The sequence below is a fragment of the Tachyglossus aculeatus genome, chromosome 5 (genome assembly GCF_015852505.1).
Source record: "Tachyglossus aculeatus isolate mTacAcu1 chromosome 5, mTacAcu1.pri, whole genome shotgun sequence".
In the NCBI taxonomy this organism is placed as follows: domain Eukaryota; kingdom Metazoa; phylum Chordata; class Mammalia; order Monotremata; family Tachyglossidae; genus Tachyglossus; species Tachyglossus aculeatus.
In genome coordinates this window covers 33,207,094-33,229,351 of record NC_052070.1, presented here as the reverse complement: position 1 = coordinate 33,229,351, position 22,258 = coordinate 33,207,094, and the positions used below count along the sequence as shown (strand labels likewise).

Below are 22,258 nucleotides of genomic sequence, written 5' to 3'. Positions count from 1 at the left end.
AGAGAGGTGCTGAGCTAATTCCAGAGGTCTCGGTGGTCTCCGACGGGGCCCGGCTGGAGGTGCCGCAGCTTTCCGGAGCGCTTACTGTGAAAGGTGCGCAGGTGTATGGAGAGGCCGTTGGCCTGCCTGAATCCTTTCCCACAGTCCCGGCAGACGTACGGCTTGTCTCCGGTGTGAGTCCTCACGTGACGAGACAGCTCTATCGACTGGGCGAACACAGCATCGCAGTACTGGCAGGCGTACATCTTCCCTGGAAGCACAGAAGACCCCATCCATTACCCCACCCCGTGTGCTCTGGAACCAACCCCTTGTCCAGGGGCGGTCACATCTGGGGGCAGACGACATACAAATGGAAACTGGGAGCTGATTTCAGATCATTAAGACTTAAGGCCCTAATAGCTCGACAGGTCAGCAGCTAACAACAGAAGCCCAGTGCACAGAAAATGGCAGCGTATGACCTTGTTGCTCTGATTTACGTCGGTAAATTTGAGGCAGAGGCATTCGTGGAATGGTAGATCACATGGGTGGTTACTGTTAAGTAACGTATAGCTATCCCAGATCTTAGAATAGTGCTGGACACATAGTAAGCACATAACAAATACAATAATAACGATGATAATAAATAGAACTGAGAGATTACAGTTGAGAAAACAAACAGGGCATTTCATCCAGAACACTCAGAGTGCATATAATGTTGTCTGTTATATTATCAGAGGCCGATATATTGTTTTGCTACCCAGGGGCACAGAGCTTAAAGCATACACTTAGTTTGTTAATTCTATAATTCTAAATACACATGAAATTGTCATTATATATGTATGTTCATCATATTACTTTAACATTTACACTGCCCCATGATCGATGATGTTGAATATCATCTAGACTGTAAACTCGCTGAGCAACGAACGTGTCTACTGACTCTATTATACTGCACTTTCCCAAGCACTTAGCACAGTGCTAAGTGTGCTAGTAAGTGCTCAATAAATACTACTGACTGACTGACCGATTGACAATTGTTCTGTCAGATTGCATCTTGCTGTACTATTTTTCCTTTTGTCAGTTTTAGCTAGTTTGGCTAAGGTTCCTTCAACTATTTTCTTCATCATCCTTTATTAAAATCAAATTTTTAAGAGTGACTTCTAAGAAAAGCTCTCTGCTGGAACACAACAGTCATATAAGGAACACAAGGGCACTGGCTGCTGTGTGGCAATGTGCTCCTACATCACACGGGGCACAGATTCCAGTGGACAAAAATACATAAAAATGTGGGTCTCTCATTGGCCATTTCCTCCCTTAAGTATTCTACACTGTCAGCTCATTATGGGCAGGGAACATTTCTGCTAATTCTGTTGGATTGTACTCTCCCAAGTGCTTAGTACAGTGCTCTAACCTTGGTAAACGCTCCATAAATACCATTTACGGATTGGTTGACTGGTGAATTTCCTTTACACAAAGTAATAAGTCAGGCAGCAAGTACAGCTGATGAATTGGCGGTAGGGGAAAGGCAATCACCAGAAGAGAAATCTCTGGAAAATTTAACACATCATATAGATGCGAAGTGATACCAAAATCTAGCCAGAAACCTCTCACGGGATTTTGAGTTCTCCTGTCTCCGCACTCGATCTTATCGATTAATCAATGGAATTTACTGAGTGAAACTTACCAATCAATGGAATTTATTGAAGGCTTACTGAGTCAGAGTACTGAACTAAGCAGATTCATTCATTCATTCAATCATATTTATCGAGCGCTTACTGTGTGCAGAGCACTGTACTAAGCACTTGGGAAGTACAAGTCGACAACATATAGAGACGGTCCCTACCCAACAACGGGCTCACAGTCTAGAAAGGGGAGATAGAGAATAAAACAAAACATTCAGACAGGTGTCAGGTCACCAGAATAAATAAAAATAATGAATAAATAAATAAGAATAAATAAAAATGACATGTGAGGGTACAATATAACGGAGGAGATAGACCCATTCCCTGCCCATAATGAGCTTCCAATCTAGTTTTATGCCTCTCTCTCTCTCCTGCTCGTTCTCCCCTCAGTCCACTGAATTCAAGTGGCCTAATGCCGCTAAACAGAATGTCGAATCCACCCCCTGCCATTCCACACCCCACGGCTTTTAGCTGCATATGCTGCCATCTTCAATCTTGGATAATTGGCAGAACTTCACAGAGCGTGGCGAGTTGGGGGTCGTGGGGAGGGAGAAACAGTACCAAGTCTTTCCCGCTGGACTGAGACTGTTGGGATTCAGCATCAGTCAGTCAATTATATTAATTGAGCACTTACCGTGTGCAGAGCACTGTACTAAGAGCTTGAGAGAGCACAATAGAACAGATATAGTCCCTGCCCACAACGAGCTTACAGTCTGGGGAGACGCCCAGGAGAGACATTAATATAAACAGATAAATTACAAATATGTACATAAGTGCCCAGTGGACAAGGCAACTTTGTCTGCCCCTGGATGCAGTGACATAAGCCACTTCTTTCTGTGGATTCATTCATTCAATCGTATTTATTGAGTGCTTACTGTGTGCAGAGCACTGTATTAAGCGTTGGAAAGTACAAGTCGGCAACATATAGAGACGGTCCCAACCCAACAATGGGCTCACAGTCTAGGATCATGGCCAGTGAGTAAAGTAGGGGCAACAAACTGGACCCGCCCATATCTGTGACCTTTGCCGATCTTACCATATAGAGGCCAAATGGTGGTTCATCATCATCATCATCATCAATCGTATTTATTGAGCGCTTACTATGCACAGAGCACTGTACTAAGCGCTTGGGAAGTACAAATTGGCAACATATACAGACAGTCCCTACCCAACAGTGGGCTCACAGACACCATTTATTCCACAGAAGACTGTCAATAAAGCAACAGCACACAAGAAAAATCCTTTAAGACTCTGTAAAACCCCAAATTATTATTTAAGGTGCTCCTCTAACTTTTCTGTGTGTTCCACCTCCATACTCCCTCCAACCAACCAACCAACCAAAAGAGACCAAAAACGTTTTCGGGGCTCTACCTTCGGAATGCTTCTTCTTGGTGTGATAGGCTAGCGCGGAGGCCTGCGTGAACGTCATGAGGCAATGCTTGCACATGTAAGGGCGGTCCCCGGTGTGAAGGCGGAGGTGGTTCTTCAGGGTGGAATTGGCCGCGAACTTGGCTCCACATTCTCCGCAGGAGAAAGGCTTCTCATCAAAATGCTCTGTCAGTTTGTGGTACTGCATTCCTAGGGGAGCACCACCAGGAGCCAGGAGACACAGAGGAAAGCAATTCACACCCGGCTCGGGGAGCCCCCAAAACCACCGGCTCGGCCCCCAGGGGCAAAGCGGTAACAACAGCACAATTACCTAGTGTAATGAGGAGTTTATACCACAACTGCCTAATTGGTTCATCCGTCTTCCATCCAATATTCCCAGAGAGATTTCAACGGTGGGGAGGGTTAGGACTTCAAAGCCCCGCAAAAAGGGAGACTTGGATAAATCCTCTAGACTGTAAGCTCGTTGTGGGCAAGGAGCATGTCCACCAACTGTTATATTGTTCTCTCCCAATTGTTTAGTGCAGTGCTTAATAATAATAATAATCAATCAATCAATCAATCAATCGTATTTATTGAGCGCTTACTATGTGCAGAGCACTGTACTAAGCGCTTGGGAAGTACAAATTGGCAACACATAGAGACAGTCCCTACCCAACAGTGGGCTCACAGTCTAAAAGGGGGAGACAGAGAACAGAACCAAACATACCAACAAAATAAAATAAATAGGATAGAAATGTACAAGTGAAATAAATAAATAAATAAATAGAGTAATAAATATGTACAACCATATATACATATATACAGGTGCTGTGGGGAAGGGAAGGAGGTAAGATAGGGGGATGGAGAGGGGGACGAGGGGGAGAGGAAGGAAGGGGCTCAGTCTGGGAAGGCCTCCTGGAGGAGGTGAGCTCTCAGCAGGGCCTTGAAGGGAGGAAGAGAGCTAGCTTGGCGGAGGGGCAGAGGGAGGGCATTCCAGACCCGGGGGATGACGTGGGCCGGGGGTCGATGGCGGGACAGGCGAGAACGAGGTACAGTGAGGAGATTAGCGGTGGAGGAGCGGAGGGTGCGGGCTGGGCAGTAGAAGGAGAGAAGGGAGGTGAGGTAGGAGTGGGCAAGGGGATGGACAGCCTTGAAGCCCAGGGTGAGGAGTTTCTGCCTGATGCGCAGATTGATTGGTAGCCACTGGAGATTTTTGAGGAGGGGAGTAATATGCCCAGAGCGTTTCTGGACAAAGATAATCCGGGCAGCAGCATGAAGTATGGATTGAAGTGGAGAGAGACACGAGGATGGGAGATCAGAGAGAAGGCTGGTGCAGTAGTCCAGATGGGATAGGATGAGAGCTTGAATGAGCAGGGTAGCGGTTTGGATGGAGAGGAAAGGGCGGATCTTGGCAATGTTGCGGAGCTGAGACCGGCAGGCTTTGGTGACGGCTTGGATGTGAGGGGTGAATGAGAGAGCGGAGTCGAGGATGACACCAAGGTTGCGGGCTTGTGAGACGGGAAGGATGGTAGTGCCGTCAACAGAGATGGGAAAGTCAGGGAGAGGACAAGGTTTGGGAGGGAAGACAAGGAGCTCAGTCTTCGACATGTTGAGCTTTAGGTGGCGGGCAGACATCCAGATGGAGATGTCCTGAAGGCAGGAGGAAATGCGAGCCTGGAGGGAGGGGGAGAGAGCAGGGGCAGAGATGTAGATCTGGGTGTCATCAGCGTAGAGATGACAGTTGAAGCCGTGGGAGCGAATGAGGTCACCAAGGGAGTGAGTGTAGATTGAGAACAGAAGGGGACCAAGCACTGAACCTTGGGGAACCCCCACAGTAAGGGGATGGGAGGGGGAGGAGGAGCCTGCAAAAGAGACTGAGAAAGAACGACCGGAGAGATAAGAGGAGAACCAGGAGAGGACGGAGTCTGTGAAGCCAAGGTCGGATAGCGTGTTGAGGAGAAGGGGGTGGTCCACAGTGTCAAAGGCAGCTGAGAGGTCGAGGAGGATTAGGACAGAATATGAGCCATTGGATTTGGCAAGCAGGAGGTCATTGGTGACCTTTGAGAGGGCAGTTTCCGTGGAATGAAGGGGACGGAAGCCAGACTGGAGGGGGTCGAGGAGAGAGTTGTTGTTGAGGAATTCTAGGCAGCGCGTGTAGACAACTCGTTCATGATCACATTTGTTAAACGCTTACTATGTGCAAAGCACTGTTCTAAGCACTGAGGAGGATACAAGGTGATCAGGTTGTCCCACGTGGGGCTCACAGTCTTAATCCCCATTTTACAGATGAGGTAACTGAGGCCCAGAGAAGTGAAGTGACTTGCCCAAAGTCACCCAGCTGACAAGTGGCTGAGCCGGGATTTGAACCCATGACCTCTGACTCCTAAGCCTGTGCTCTTTCCACTGAGCCACGCTGCTTCTCTTGAAGAAGCAGCTCTCTTGCAGCTTCTCTGCACACCATATTAATAATAACGGTGATATTTGTTAAGCACTTACTATGAGCCAAGCGCTGTTCTAAGCACTGGAAGTGCTCAATAAATACTACTGACTTGAGTCAGGAGTCATATTGAAGGAGTACAAAGAGTTACCGACCCGCAGAACTAAAGAGGATAGGAAAAGGAACACTGTTTTCCTATGAACTCAAATTCCACAGCCACTTTCAATTGAGAAGCGGCGTGGCCCAGTGGAAAAAGCACAGGCCTGGGAGATGACCTGGGTTCTAATTCTGGCTCCTCCAACTTGTTTGCAGTGTGACCTTGGGAAGATCATTTAGGTTCTCTTTATCTCAGTTACCTCATCTGAAAGATGAGCGCTAAGACTGTCAGCCCCATGTGGGACAGGGACTCTGTCCAACCTGATAAGTTTGAATCTACCCAAGGTTTAGGACAGTGCCTGGCGCCTAGTAGGCATGTGACAAATGCCATTAAAAAATAGTAATAATAGCTACGTTAAGGAAAGGCGGATGTTGACCTCTCTGGTTATTGGATGGGAGTTCATTCTTTAATGTCAGAAGACAGGGAGAGACTCCTTTGACTCAAAAGAGACTGCGTAACTAAACACGGTAAGAAAAGTCACAGTGTGGGGAATTGGGAGCCCTTGGTTTGCTGCTGATGGAGAGAACAAGGACATACCAGCAAACTGGGTTTACATTTACCAAAACAGCCTACCCAGGATAGGTGAGAGATATAGATTTACACCAGAGAGGGGCTGACGTGCACAACTAGAGAAGCAGCGTGCCTCAGTGGAAAGAGCATGGGCTTGGCAGTCAGAGGTCGTGGGTTTTAATCCCGGCTCTGCCAGCTATGTGGCTTTGGGCAAGTTACTTAAATTCTCTGTGCCTCAGTTACCGCATCTGGAAAATGAGGATTAAGACTGTGAGCCCCATGTGGGACAACCTGATTACCTTGTATCTCCCCCAGTGTTTAGAACAGTGCTTGGCACATAGTAAGCGCTTAACAAATACCAAAATTTATTATTATTTTCAACTACTCTATTAAGTTGAGAATGTTACCTGAGGTTGTGTTATAACTTGTGTCGGAAGTTAAATCTTTAAATCGTCGTGGGCAGGGAATGTGCCTATCAACTCTGTTAATTGTACTCTCCCAAGTGCTTAGTCCTTTCAGGGTCACACCTGGAGAGTTTCCAGTACTCTACCAATCTCTGTTATGGGAGGGAGAGTCGAACAGAGGCATATCCATTCCATTCCTAGCTTGGGTAGTGGGGAGTGAGTGGATGTCAATCCGCTACGAGTCAAAACTCACTCATGCTGGGCAGCAGTGGCGCAGGAGAGAGTCGAGGGCGGAGACTCAAATTTACTGAGCCCCCTTGGGACAATATGTTCACCTTGTAACCTCCCCAGCACTTAGAACAGTGCTTTGCACATAGTAAGTGCTTAATAAATGCCATTATTATTATTAATATTATTATTATTACTGTGTGGAAGGCGGCAATGGTAAACCACTTCCAGATTTTTACCAAGAAAAGTCTATGGATACACTACCAGAATGACTGCAGATGGAGAGCGGGGCACTCTGGGAGATGTGTCCATGGCGTCGCTGTGGGTCGGAAACGACTCGATGGATAAGACAAGACAGGCGCTTAGTACAGTGGGCGAGGCCTGCTAAGTAACTGTGCTCCTGTTCATCATCATCATCATCATCATCAATCGTATTTATTGAGCGCTTACTATGTGCAGAGCACTGTACTAAGCGCTTGGGAAGTACAAATTGGCAACACATAGAGACGGTCCCTACCCAACAGTGGGCTCACAGTCTAAAAGGGGGACACAGAGAACAAAACCAAACATACCAACAAAATAAAATAAATAGGATAGATATGTACAAGTAAAATAAATAAATAAATAGAGTAATAAATGTGTACAACCATATATACATATATACAGGTGCTGTGGGGAAGGGAAGGAGGTAAGATGGGGGGATGGAGAGGGGGACGAGGGGGAGAGGAAGGAAGGGGCTCAGTGTGGGAAGGCCTCCTGGAGGAGGTGAGCTCTCAGCAGGGCCTTGAAGGGAGGAAGAGAGCTAGCTTGGCGGGTGGGCAGAGGGAGGGCTTGTCTTAACTCCTGTTCTTGTCTTAACTCCACGCAGCATGGGAAGCTCATGCCGGTTAATATGTTTTGTGTTGTTGTCTGTCTCCCCCTTCTAGACTGAGCCCGCTGTTGGGTAGGGATCGTCTTTCTATGTTGCCAGCTTGTACTTCCCAAGCGCTTATTACAGTGCTCTGCACACAGTAAGCGCTCAATAAATACGATTGAATTGAATTGAATACTATTAATAACTGCGGTATTTGTTAGGCGCTTACTATGCTCGGTCGTTTCTTTAATTGTATTTATTGAGCACTTCCTGTGGGAAGAGCACACCTGGGAAAGTATACGTGGCTCAGTGGAAAGAGCCCGGGCTTTGGAGTCAGAGGTCATGAGTTCAAACCCCAGCTCCGCCAATTGTCAGCTGTGTGACTTTGGGCAAGTCACTTCACTTCTCTGTGCCTCAGTGAACTCATCTGTAAAATGAGGATTAAGCCTGTGTCCCCGTGGGACAACCTGATCACCTTGTAACGTCCCCAGCACTTGGAACAGTGCTTTGCACATAGTAAGCGGTTAATAAATGCCATCATTATTATTATTATTACAACAATAAGCAGACACATTCCCTGCCCACAACGAGCATACATATCGAGCACTGTTCTAAGCGCTGGGGTAGATATAAGTTAATCAGGTCAGACACAGCCCCTGTTCCACATGGGGCTCACTGTCTAGGTAGGAAGGAACAGAGGGGGAAACAGAGGCACTGAGAAGTTAATGACTTGCCCGTGGTCAGGGAAACACGATGCTCAGGGGCCTGTGTTCCACCACTCAGAATATCTTCCCTGCATCCTTTCCCTGGAGGCTGCAAGCACACCTATGGTTGTGACCCTGACATCTCCCTCTAGACCGTAACCTCGTTGTGGGCAGGGAATGTGTCTGCATATTGTGCTCTCCCAAGCGCTTAGTACAGTAGAGAAGCAGCATGGCTCAGTGGAAAGAGCCCGGGTTTTGGAGTCAGAGGTCATGGGTTCAAATCCTGGCTCCAGCAATTGTCAGCTGTGTGACTTTGGGCAAGTCACTTCACTTCTCTGGGCCCCAGTGACCTCATCTGTAAAATGGGGATTAAGACCGTGAGCCCTCCATGGGACAACCTGATCACCTTGTAACCTCCCCAGCGCTTGGAACAGTGCTTTGCACATAGTAAGTGCTTAACAAATGCCATTATTATCATCATCATCATCATCAATCGTATTTATTGAGCGCTTACTATGTGCAGAGCACTGTACTAAGCGCTTGGGAAGTGCTCTACAAACAGTAAGCGCTGAAGAAATAGGACTGACAGACTGACCGATTCCCAGCTAGGAAGCCGATCTAACCTGAAGCGTGAGCGAATTCTCTCCTGCAGATGTCACATGTCACCGGGAGCCTCCTCTTCTTCCTTCTGGGCGCCGCTGCTGTTCCGGTGCCACCGTGGGCCTCCTGCTGATGCATTTCTAACTCCTTCTTGGAGGCCTTGGTCTCACTGCATTCCTTGCATTGAACCTGCTTCCCCTTGGCCACTCGGCACCGCTTGGCATGCACCTTCAGGCGGCAGTAAAAATGGAAGCTCTTATTACAGGCTTGGCAGACGAAGCTCCTCTTGGAGGAGGATGGGGACGAGCCGGGGATTTTCTCCGGCACGGCCCCCGGGGAGCCGGTCTTCTCTCCGTTGCTTCCTTCTCTATCCGGGTGGTCTCTCGTCGATTCCGATGCAAGCTCCTCCTCTCTGGCTGGGGTTTCATTCGGAGATTCGGCGGGCACCTTCCACCCTGGGAGACCAGCCGTCTTCTTCTCAGTTACTTCAGGAAGGAGGCCTGTACGATTGGAATGGCGGGGTGGAGGGAGAGAGGGAAGAAGCAAAAACTCCTCACTCTCGGCTTCATGGCTGTCCATCACCTCGCCCCCTCCTACCTCACCTCCCTTCTCTCCTTCTCCGGCCCAGCCTGCACCCTCCGCTCCTCTGCCGCCGCTAACCTCCTCACTGGGCCTTGTTTTTGCCTGTCCCGCCATCGACCCCCGGCCTACGTCCTCCCCCTGGCCTGGAATGCCCTCCCTATGCACATCTGCCAAGCTGGCTCTCTTCCTCCCTTCAAAGCCCTACTGAGAGCTCACCTCCTTCATGAGGCCTTCCCAGACTGAGCCCCCTTTTTCCTCTCCTCCTCCCCATCCCCCCCGCCCTACCTCCTTCCCGTCCCCACAGCACTTGTATATATATTTGTACAGATTTTACTCCATTTTACTTGTACATATTTACTATTCTATTTATTTCATTAATGATGTGCATATAGCTTTAATTCTATTTGTTCTGACGATTTGGACACCTGTCTACATGTTTTGTTTTATTGTCCGTCTCCCCCTTCTAGACTGTGAGCCCGTTGTTGGGTCGGGATCGTCTCTATATGTTGCCGACTTGTACTTCCCAAGCGCTTAGTACAGTGCTCTGCACACAATAAACGCTCAATAAATATGATTGAATGAATGAATGAATGAAAGAAGGGGGAGGTGGATAGAGTGAGAGAGAGGGAAAGAGAGAGAGGAAGAGGGCAGAGGGAGAGTCAGAGAGAAAGAGAGGGATAAATGCATAAATAAGGACCACATTTAAGTGGTCAGGGAGGGACTGCTTCTCCTCCAAGGAACTCAAAGCTGGTCGACTCAAGCCCCCCACCCCCCCGCCTCGACTCTGGGGTCAATCACCCCTACCTGCTGTTTCTTCCCGACTTACCCATGTGCTCTAGCTCTTGCATGACGGGCTGCAGACCTGGGAAGGACTCGGAAACGCTGTATAAAAATTGGCAGATCTTGATGGCCGGAACGGATTTTTCCAAGGCTCTGCTCAAAGCTGCTTTTAGAGAGACTTCACCACTGGCTCCCTCACTGGGAATACTCAGAAGCTAAAGAAACAGAAAGGGTCATGATGTTCAACAGATAAAATCACTTTTTATTTTTTTTTTCCATTACAGTTTTCCATTTTATTTAGCTTCAGGGTTGTTGTTCTTTAATGGTGGGGCTTGGGGGCTTTGGAAAGGCAAGTAGAATTCTTCTTATGAGTTGACCTTCCCCACGTGTTCAACCCAGTGGAAGTCCCTCCCCATATTTTTTTAAATGGTATTTTTTCAGCGCTTACTATATGTCAAACACTGTTCTAACCGCTGGGGAAGATACAAGTTAATTAGGTTGGACACAGGCCCTGTCCTGCATGAGGCTCACCGCCAAACCAGGAGGGAAAACAGGAGAACTGAGGCGCAGAGAAATGAAGTGACTTGCCCCTGATCACTCAGCAAGAAAATGGCAGAGCCAGGATTAGAACCCAGCTCCTCTGGTTTTCAGACTTGTGCTCTTTCCATTAGGCCATTTGCTTCTCAAAGACAAGAAGTAAGAAGACTGGAATTGGAGGAAGAAGTAAGAAGACTGGAATTGGAGGAAGGGAGAAAGTGTTTGGGGGTGTGCCCTGCAGGCTTGCTCCACATGAGGGAATGCTTAATTTTTCTCCATGAACAGCATCCCTTTATGCTCATGGGGGCAAGAGATAATAATAATAACAATAATAATAATGGTATTTATTAAGCACTTACTATGAGCCAAGCACTGCATTAAGTGTTGGCATAGATAAAAGATCAGGACCTGCCTGGGGCTCTCAGTCTAAGAAGGAGGGAAACAGATACTGAATCCCCATCTTGCAGGTGAGGGAACTGAGGCACAGAGAAGTGAAATGACTTGCCCAAGGTCACAAGGGGCCATCTCCACAGGAGCCAGTAGGGCCCCTTAGAGAAGCAGCGTGGTTCAATGGAAAGAGCACGGGCTTGGGAGTCAGAGGTCAAAGGTTCAAATCCTGGCTCTGCCAATTGTCAGCTGGGTGACTTTGGGCAAGTCACACCTTCTCTGTGCCTCGGTTCCCTCATCTGTAAAATGGGGATGAAGACTGTGAGCCCCACGTGGAACAATCTGATCACCTTGTATCCTCCCCAGCGCTTAGAACAGTGCTTTGCACATAGTAAGGGCTTAACAAATGCCGTCATTATTATTATTTGAGAGTGGCACGGTAGAGCAGGGAGCTGGAGCTCACCCGCCTCGCTCCTTGTAGCTAAGTGGGGGCTGGAGCCAGTGGGGAGGGGAGGGAGTTCATTCTTTGCACCGGATCTGGCATTCATTCATTCATTCAATCGTATTTATTGAGCGCTTACTGTGTGCAGAGCACTGTACTAAGCGCTTGGAAAGTACAATTCGGCAACAGATAGAGACAATCCCTTCCCAACTACAGGCTCACAGTCTAGAAGGGGGAGACAGGCAACAAAACAAGAAGACAGGCATCAATACCATCAGAATGAATAGAATTATAGAAATATCAACATCATTAACTCATTCATTCAATCGCATTTATTGAGCGCTTACTGTGTGCAGAGCACTGTACAGTAAATGCCACTGATTGACTGTCTGCCGTGCGACCGTCTGCAAGTTACCGAACTTCTTTGCGCCTCAGATTTCCTCAATTGGAAAACAGGGATGGAATCCTATTCCCTCCTACTTAGATCCCAGAACGTGGATCCCTCCTCCAGCCCCGGGCACCACGGGATTTCTTCCGTGTGCCCTGCTGCTGCACCTTCGTCTCCTTCTCTGCCACTCTTACGCCTGCCACGAGGATTCCTCTCACCCTCTCCGGTCCCGGCGCCAAGTCGGAAGCTCCTCTGGCCCCCAGCCTCAGGGCCCCTCATGGGTGAACTACCTCGCCCTCATCATCATCATCATCATCATCATCAATCGTATTTATTGAGCGCTTACTATGTGCAGAGCACTGTACTAAGCGCTTGGGAAGTACAAATTGGCAACATAATTAGCACATAGTAAGTGCTTAACAAATACCATTATAATTATTATTACTACTACTAACAATAATAATCCCAGCTTCTTCGCTAGCCTTCTGTGTGATCTCGGGCAAGTCAGTTAACTTCTCCGGGCCTCAGTTTCCTCATCTGCAGAACGAGGCTTAAATACCCTCGGCTTGCCCGGGCAGCCCGGAGGGCCTCCAGAGATGAGGTGAGAAGCTGAGGCTCCGGAGCCGCTGAGGCGGTGGGGCTGTTTCAACCCCCTAGGGAGGCAGTCACCGTGACACTTCTTGGATGAGAACTGCCAGCTGCCGCCAGCATCGGCCAGAGGACGGTAGTTCCTGAGCCAGAACCACTGCCTCTCAAAACCAGGTCAGGGAACTCGTTTTTTTTTAATGGTATTTAAGTGCTTACTACGGGCCACGTACTGTTCTAAGCGCTGGGTCGATACAAGCCAATCAGTTTGGACACAGTCCATGTCCCACGTGGGGCTCGCAATCTTAATCACCCAATCACAATCTTAATCCCCAGGTAAATGAGGCCCAGAGAAGTCAAGTCACTTACCCGAAGGTCACACAGCAGACAAGCGGCAGAGCCGGGACTTGAACCCAGGTCCCTCTGACTCCCAAGCCTGTGCTCGGGTCTTAGATAAGTCTCTTCTGGTCATCAATGACTAGTCAGTCCAAGATGGAGCTTTCTTATTCAGGCCATATGAGTCAGTCAATTGTATTTATTGAGTGCATACTGTGTGCAGAGCATGGTAGTATGGCAACTATATGTTGCCAACTTGTACTTCCCAAGCGCTTAGTACAGTGCTCTGCACACAGTAAGCACTCAATAAATACGATTGATTGATAGTAAGCGCTTGGGAGGGTACAATATAACAATCCACAGAAACATTCCCTGCCCACAACCAGATGAGGACCTCCTCTGACGCTCACACTCTCCAACCCACTTTTGGGAGGGATGATGGCCATACCGTGAGAAAGTTGACACTTTAAGTTGCCCACAAGGGTGGCACAAGCCAATACAGATATGGGACCGGCAGCGTGGCTCAGTGGAAAGAGCCCAGGCTTTGGGAGTCAGAGGTCACGGGTTCAAATCCCAGCTCCGCCACTTGTCAGCTGTGTGACTTTGGGCAAGTCACTTCACTGAGCCTCAGTTACCTCATCCGTAAAATGGGGATGGAGACTGTGAGCCCCCCGTGGGACAACCTGATCACCTTGTAATCCCCCCCCCAGCGCTTAGAACAGTGCTTTGCACATAGTAAGTGCTTAATAGATGCCATCATTATCGGCATGAAATGAGGCCAATTGTTTTCCCTCCTGCAGAAGGTGGCGACTGCTCAGAGAAAGTCAGAGCAGACTCCAGCAAGCGAGGCTGGCCCGAAGGTGGAGGATTCTCCCCCTCGCCCCCCGCCCCACGACGTCCCCAAGGCATCCCCATCGTACTTCTCGGATAGTGCCGGCCAGGTGCTCCTCTTCTGCAACCAGGCCCTCAAGGACGGCCCTCTGCTCAATAGCCTCTTTGATCAGACTTTGGTGCCGCAGGATGATCGCGAGGGCCACGCTTTCCCGGGTGGCCACTGAAGAAAGGGAAGAGGATTGAAAATCAACAGGGGTGAAAACACGTGCACCCCTTCTTCATCCGTCCCCCCCTACTAAGCCCTTCCCCTCACGCTGACAAAGACGCCATCCCCTCTTGGAACTACGGACCGGGGGTGCAGGGAAAAGGGAGAGCCGGGACTATCCTCCTCGCAAACAAAGAATTGACGGAGAATAGCACGGCCTTGTAAATACGGCATGGGCCTGAGGGTTAGAAGGACCTGGGTTCTAATCCCGCCTCTGTCACTTGTCTGTCGTGAGACCCTGGGCAAGTCACATCACTTCCCTGTACCTCAGTTCCCTCGTCTGTAAAACGGGGATTAAGACGGTGAGCCCCATGTGGGAAATGGACTATGTCCAACCTGATAAGCTTTTACTTAGAACAGTGCCTGGCACATAGTAAGTGCTTAACCAGTGCTATTACGATTACTTACCCCAGCGCTTAGTACGGTGCCTGCAACATAGTAAGCGATGACCAAATACCATTAAAAAAAAAAATTGGGCAAGTGGCAGAGTGCCAGTCTAGAAGCCAGAGGACCCAGTTCGACTTTGAGCTGGGCTGCTAACCTGCCTTGTGACTGTGGGCAAATTACTTAACATCTCTGTACCTCCGTTTCTCCATCTGCAAAATGGGAATGATAATCCCGGCCTTTCCAACCTACCTCACAAGGTTGTTGCTGAGAAGGCTAAAATGAACTAACTGAAGTGAGAGTGATTTGGGGAATAAAAATGTTATAGGAAACCACGGAACCCTAGAAAATAATTTCACTGAGTGCAGGGAATGGGTCTAAAAACTCCGATGTACTGTACTCTCCCAAGTGCTTAGTAGGGTGCTCTGCACATGGTAAGTGCTCAATAAATGCCAACGATTGATTCTAATGCTAACCTTCTCACTGTTCCTCGATCCCATCTACCTGGACATGTTAATTTTGTGTTGTTGGCGGGACATCCAAGTAGAGATGTCTTGAAAGCAGGAAGAAATGCGAGACTGCAGAGAGGGTAAAATCCCCATTATAAAGATGAGGTTAACTGAGGCCCAGGAGTGAGTGAATTGCCTAGGGTCACCCAGCAGACAAGTGGCAGAGCTAGGATTAGAACCCAGATCCTTTGATTCCCAAGCCCGCGCTCTTCTTAAAGGCCACACTACTTTTCTGTGGGAAGACTTCAAAGGCTGGAGAGTGACAGGAACAGAGACAGAAGCAAGCATAAAAGACAGCTTGGGCAAAAGCTTGAAGACCCTTTGAGCCAAGGCCCTTTAAAGTCATTCATTCATTCAATCGTATTTATTGAGCGCTTATTATGTGCAGAGCACTGTACTAAGCGCTTGGGAAGTACAAGTTGGCAACATCTAGAGACGGTCCCTACCCAACAGGGGGCTCACAGTCTAGAAGGTGGAGACAGGGAACAAAACAAAACATATTAAAATAAAATAAATATAATAAATATGTACAAGTAAAATAAATAGAGTAATAAATACGTACAAACATATATACAGGTGCTGTGGGGAAGGGAAGGAAGTAAGGCGGGGGGGATGGAGATGGGGAGGAGGGGGAGAGGAAGGAGGGGGCTCAGTCTGGGAAGGCCTCCTGGAGGAGGTGAGCTCTCAAAAGTCCTTCTACTACATATTTATTGTAAGCTCGCCTTTCCACTGTACTAAGCTCATTATGGGCACTGATGTGTCTACCAACTCTGTGAGTTGTGCTTGCCTGGGATTTTAATTCACCCCTTCCTCAGCCCCACAGCACTTATGTACATATCAGTCATTTATCTATTTCTATTAATGTCTGTCTCCCCTCTAGACTGAGCTCGTTGTGAGTAGGGAACATGTCTACCCACTCCCCCAAGCACTCAGTACAGTGCTCTGCACACACTAAGTGCTCAATAAATAGAAGTAATTGATTGATTGTTGTACCGTACTCTTTCTCAGTACAGTACTACCCACAGTAACTCAATCATGTACAATTCTGTAATTTATTTATTTATATTAATATCTCTCTCCCCTTCTAGACTGTAAGCTCATTGTGCACATGGATAGGTCTGTTTATTGTTACATTGTAATAATAATAATAATAATGATAGTATTTGTTAACTGCTTGCTATGTGCGAAGCACTGTTCTAAGCGCTGGGGGGGATACAAGGTGAACAGGCTGTCCCATGTGGGGCTCACAGTCTTAGTCCCCATTTTACAGATGAGGTAACTGAGGCCCAGAGAAGTGAAGCGACTTGCCTAAGGTCACACAGCGCAGAGAAGCAGCGTGGCTCAGTGGAAAGAGCCCGGGCTTTGGAGTTAGAGGTCATGGGTTCGAATCCCGGCTCCGCCCCATGTCTGCTGTGTGACCTTGGGCAAGTCACTTCACTTCTCTGCGCCTCAGTTACCTCATCTGTAAAATGGGGATTACGACTGTGATCCCCCCGAGGGACAACCCGATCACCTTGTAACCTCCCCAGCGCTTAGAACAGCGCTTTGCACATAGTAAGCGTTTAACAAATGCCATCATCATCATCATCATCAAGTGGCGGGGTGAGGATTCGAACCCACGACCTCTGACCCCCAAGCCCGGGCTCTTTCCACTGAGCCACTTTGCTTCTCTACTTGTACTCTCCCAAGGGCTTAGTACAGTGCTCTGCACACAGGGAGTGCTCAATAAACATAACTGACTGACTGAAGTGACTTGTCCAAGACCACACAGCAAACATGTGGCAGAGTTGGGATTAGAACTCAAGTCCTTCTGACTCCCAGGCCAGTCTTCTATTCACTAAGCCTCGCTGCTTCTCTGAACACTGCTTCCCTCAAGAAGCACCACAGAACGATCGAGTCACCTGACAGGTCCCTAGACTGCTAATACAAAACGAAGACAGCAAGTTGTACATATTTACTATTCTATTTATTTTGTTAATGACATGCATCTAGCTTCATTTCTGTTTATTCTGATGACTTGACACCTGTCCGCATGATTTGTTTTGTTGTCTGTCTCCCCCTTCTAGACTGTGAGCCCGTTGTTGGGTAGGGACCGTCTCTATATGTTGCCGACTTATACTTCCCAGGTGCTTAGTACAGTGCTCTGCACAGTCAGTGCTCAAAAAATATGATTGAGTGAAAATACGATTCCTCTCGTCCCCCCTCCACCCCCCGTCTTACCTCCTTCCCTTCCCCACAGCACCTGTATATATGTTTGTACATATTTATTACTCTATTTATTTATTTATTTTGCTTGTACATATCTATTCTATTTATTTTATTTTGTTAATATGTTTGGTTTTGTTCTCTGTCTCCCCCTTCTAGACTGTGAGCCCACTGTTGGGTAGGGACCGTCTCTATATGTTGCCAACTTGTACTTCCCAAGCGCTTAGTACAGTGCTCTGCACACAGTAAGCGCTCAATAAATACGATTGATTGATTGATTGATTGAATGAATGAATGAAAGTTCACTTTCTGGGCAGGGATTATGGAAGGCGTTCAAAGATGGCAGGGCCCAGAGGTGTTACCTGCTTGGAAGAAGAAGTCCGCCCCGGGTTCCTTCCGGATTTCCTCCATGAGCAGGTTCAGGGGAAACTCTGCTTCTTCAATTGCCTGCAAGAGCTGCCAAACGGCAGCCCCTGACAGGGTGTGATCTTCTAGCACCTCCGAGACCAGGGAACTGAAGCCACTTGAGCCAGCGTCACGTCTCACCAGCTGGTCCATAGCCTGCAAAACACGAGCAACCTCCTGCTCAGAAGCCCTGTCATGCTGCCGGTTGCCCCGGCCTGGGTGTTGGGGGCCACCTGTATACAAGCTCAAACCTCACAAGTGCTCAATAAATACCATTGATTGATTGATTGATTTGGGGGCCCCCCAACAACTCCCAGGGGCTTCGAGATGGGCTCCGAGAGCCCTCTCCAGTCCTAGCCTCTCCGTGGTCCAGCTCCCCAAGAGCCACTCATGCCCAGGGCTCTGGCATTCTTAAGAGGGAGCTCACCTCCTCCAGGAGGCCTTCCCAGACTGAGCCCCCTTTTTCCTCTCCCCCTCCTCATCCCCCCCAGCCCTACCTCCTTCCTCTCCCCACAGCACCTGTATAGATGTTTGGACAGATTTATTACTCCATTTATTTTACTTGTACATATTTACCATTCTATTTATTTTGTCAATGATGTGCATCTAGCTTTACTTCTATTTATTCTGATGATTTGACACCTGACGGCATGTTTTGTTTTGTTGTCTGTCTCCCCCTTCTAGACTGTGAGCCCGTTGTTGGGTAGGGACCAACTCTATATGTTGCCGACTTGTACTTCCCAAGCGCTTAGTACAGTCGTACTTAGTACAATCTTATTACAATCTTAGTACAATCGTATTACAATCGACTTAGTACAATCGTATTAATAAATACGATTGAATGAATACAGTACTCTGCACACAGTAAGCGCTCAATAAATACGATTGAATGAATGATAACAATAATGATAATAATGATGGCATTTGTTAAGCACTATGTGCCAAGCACTGTTCTAAGCGCTGGGGTAGACGGAAATTAATCAGGTTGTCCCATGTGGGGCTTACAGCCTTAATCCCCATTTTTTATAGATGAGGTAACTGAGGCTCAGAGAAGTGAAGTGACTTGCCCCAAGTCACACAGCTGACATGTGGCGGAGCTGGGATTAGAACCCATGACCTCTGACTCCCAAGCCCGGGCTCTTCTCACTGAGCCGGGCTGTTTTTCTACAAAACCCTTCAGCACCTGGTATTCCCAAGTGGTTTCATCATCATCAATCGTATTTATTGAGCGCTTACTATGTGCAGAGCACTGTACTAAGCGCTTGATGGTTTCCCATCCAAGTACTAACCAGGCCCGCCCTGCTTAGCTTCCGAGATCAGACGAGATCGGACACGTTCAGGGTGGTACGGCCATAGACCATAGGATGCCGGGGAGGAATGGGTACATGGTGATGATGATGACTGTGGTACTTCATCATCATCAATCATATTTATTGATTGATACTGGTACTTGTTGGTATTGATATTGGTACTTGTTGAGAGCTTACTATGTGCCAGGTACTATACTAAGCGCTGGAGGGGGGTACAAGCAAATCAGGTGGGATACACTTTCTGTCCCATTTACAGATGAGGCAACTGAGGCAGAGAAGTGAAGTGACTTGCCCAAGGTCACAGAGTGGACAGGAGGCGGGGCCGGGATTAGAACCCAGGTCCTTCTGACTCCCAGGACTGTGCTCGATCCACTAGGCCACCTGGTGACTAGGGCTCACAGATGCAGGACTGAGGGAGCACAAATGTTGAGGGGATTCATTCATTCATTCAATCGTATTTATCAAGCACTTACTGTGTGCAGAGCACTGTACTAAGCGCTTGGGAAGTACAAGTCGGCAACATATAGAGACAGTCACTACCCAACAATGGTCATGACATGAGAGTCCCCCACCCCCATCCTGTCATGAGAGCGAGGGTCCCCACCGTCACCACAAAAACACACAGACACACACCCCGACACCCTTCTTACCTCCCTCTCTCCAGGAGCTAAACTTGGTGCAGCTGAGATGGCCTTTAGCAACACCTCGTTGTCTGTGAAGATTTCGGAGAGGTTTTCATGGTATCGCCTCAGTAGGTCGGTCCCATAATCGCCAAGGCTCGGCTCAACTGAAAAGGACATTTCCATTCCACTGATGTTTGATACAAAATGGCCCCCGTAAAAAGCAGGGGGAGAGGTATTTTTTTTCCATTTTTTGTTTTTAATGATACCTTTAAAGCACTTACTATGTGCCAGGCACTTGTATGCAGCTCAAAATAATCCGTTTGGACACAGTCCACATCCCATGTGAAGCTCACAGTCTTAATCTCCATTTTACGGGTGAGAAAACTGAGGCCCAGAAAAGATAATGACTTGTCCAAAGTCAGACAAGTGGCGGAGCCGGCATTAGAACCTCGGTCCTTGCTCTATCCACTAGGCCAATCAATAAGCATTCACTGACGCTGCCTAAATCTACCTTTTACATCTCTGGAGAATCTCTCAGCATGGCTCAGTGGAAAGAGCACGGGCTTTGGAGTCAGCGGTCATGGGTTCAAATCCCGACTCCGCCAATTGTCAGCTGTGTGACTTTGGGCAAGTCACTTAACTTCTCTTTGCCTCAGTTACCTCATCTGTAAAAATGGAGATTAAGACTGTGGGCCCCACGTGGGACAACCTGACCACCTTGTAACCTCCCCAGCGTTTAGAACAGTACTTTGCACATAGTGAACGCTTAATAAATGCCATCATTATTATTGTTATTATCTCTATGATTTTAACACCATCATCAAAGGTATTTCCTGTGTGCAGAGCACGGTGCTAAGCACTTGGGAGCATACTATGTAACAGAGTTAATAGGCATGTTCCCAGCTCACAAGAAGGCCAAGCCCTTTAAAAGCGGGTCCCTAGCAGGAAATGGAAATCGTCAATCAACTAATCATTCAATGGTATTTATTGAGCACTGTGTGCAGAGCACTCTTCTAAGCACTTGGGAAAGTACAATACAAGAGAATAATCATAATAATAATGATGGTATTTGTTAAGCGCTTTTACTATATGCCAAGCATGGTTTTAAGCGCTGGGGTAGATACAAGGTAATCAGGTTGTCCCACTTGGGGCTCAAGGTCTTAATCCCCATTTTACAGGTGAGGTAACTGAGGCACAGAAGTTAAGTGACTTGCCCAAGATCACACAGCAGACAAGTGGCACAGCCGGAATTACAACCCTCTGACCTCTGCCTGCAAGCAGCCCTGATGAGATGTATATATATAGATAGATAGATAGATAGATAGATAGATGTACATATATACCTGTATATATGTATATATGTTTGTACATATTTATTACTCTATTTATTTATTTATTTATTTTACTTGTACATAGCCATTCTATTTATTTTGTTAGTATGTTTGGTTTTGTTCTCTGTCTCCCCCTTTTAGACTGTGAGCCCACTGTTGGATAGGGACTGTCTCTATATGTTGCCAATTTGTACTTCCCAAGCGCTTAGTACAGTGCTCTGCACATAGTAAGCGCTCAATAAATACGATTGATGATGATGATGATGAGATGGGGGTGGGGGTAACAGTGACAATCCTGACAAAAGATTCTCTTTCTTGTCAAACGTACCAATCTTTCACCTCATTAAAGGATGAAATGGAACACATTTTTGCAGAGATTATCCTTACTCTGGTGGGTGGTTTAAAAATGCACTTTTCTCCTAAACCCCCCAGAAGAGAATCAGCAGAGTTAAGAGCGGTCCGAGTCTTTGCAGATCTCAGGCCTGGAATCACATGCCAGAGCGGACTGGTTAGGACAAAGAGGAGCTTCTGGACTACGGATCGTAAAACCAATGTCTCCTGCTGCAGATATGGAGAAACGGAAAGATTAATCATTATTTTTTATAGGACACCAAAAAATCAACCAGACACTGAATATGAAAATCAGTATTTCCTGAAGAGGAAATTACTGGAGGCCTGAGGAAAAGAGCCTGATTGTGGCTTGAGCCCAGACAAGCCAATCCGGTAAGGCCTTGTTGATCTTGAATGTCCCATTACTTTAATTTCATAAATTAATGGTTACAATATTCCTTGTAGTATTTGTGAAGCACTGTTCTAAGCACTAGGGTAGATATCAGGTAATCAGAATAGACCCAGTCCCTGTCCCGCATGAGGCACACAATCCAAGTAGGACAGAGAACAGGTGTCGAATCCCCATTTAACCGATGAAGAAATTGAGGGACTGTGACTTGTCCAAGGTCACAGAGCAGGGCAAGTGGCATAGTCTGGATTAGAACCCAGGTCCTCTTACTTCCAGATCCGGGCTCTTTCCACTAGGCCATGCTGCTTCCCCCAGTTGAAACCTTTGAGCTTCTCCCTAACTGGAAGTATTCTGAAACAGAGACTAATTTCTGGTGCAAATTACAGACCTCCCCAAAAGATCACTGTCCTAGAATTGATGTTTCTAAAAAATGACACTCCTTCCAAGGTGCTGTGATATGTCTCTATCTCTCTTACCTCCCTCTCCCAAATCACCCACAGCTCTGATCCAACAGCTGGGCCCTTTTGCCAAGGCTCCACTGCTGTTCTACATTTGGCAGTCTGGTTCAGTAATAATAATAATAATGATGGCATTTGTTAAGCACTTACTATGTGCAGAGCACTGTTCTAAGCGCTGAGGGGGAGATACAAGGTGATCAAGTTGTCCCACGTGGGACTCACAGTCGCAATCCCCA

General features: G+C 47.5%; 1 protein-coding gene across 2 annotated transcripts in view; it reads right to left on the bottom strand.

Moving 5' to 3' along the window:
- The window catches only part of ZBTB40 (zinc finger and BTB domain containing 40), a 74,448-nt gene that overhangs the window by 13,606 nt on the left and 38,584 nt on the right, over nucleotides 1–22,258 (bottom strand). For both annotated transcript variants that reach the window (XM_038747100.1, XM_038747099.1), the window contains exons 7-13: nucleotides 19,522–19,658; nucleotides 17,519–17,717; nucleotides 13,880–14,013; nucleotides 10,331–10,499; nucleotides 8,946–9,422; nucleotides 3,033–3,239; nucleotides 86–250 (exon numbers count right to left, since the gene is read on the bottom strand). In XM_038747100.1, the coding sequence (XP_038603028.1) occupies nucleotides 86–250; nucleotides 3,033–3,239; nucleotides 8,946–9,422; nucleotides 10,331–10,499; nucleotides 13,880–14,013; nucleotides 17,519–17,717; nucleotides 19,522–19,658 (1,488 nt within the window). The remainder of the gene's footprint in view (nucleotides 1–85; nucleotides 251–3,032; nucleotides 3,240–8,945; nucleotides 9,423–10,330; nucleotides 10,500–13,879; nucleotides 14,014–17,518; nucleotides 17,718–19,521; nucleotides 19,659–22,258) is intronic.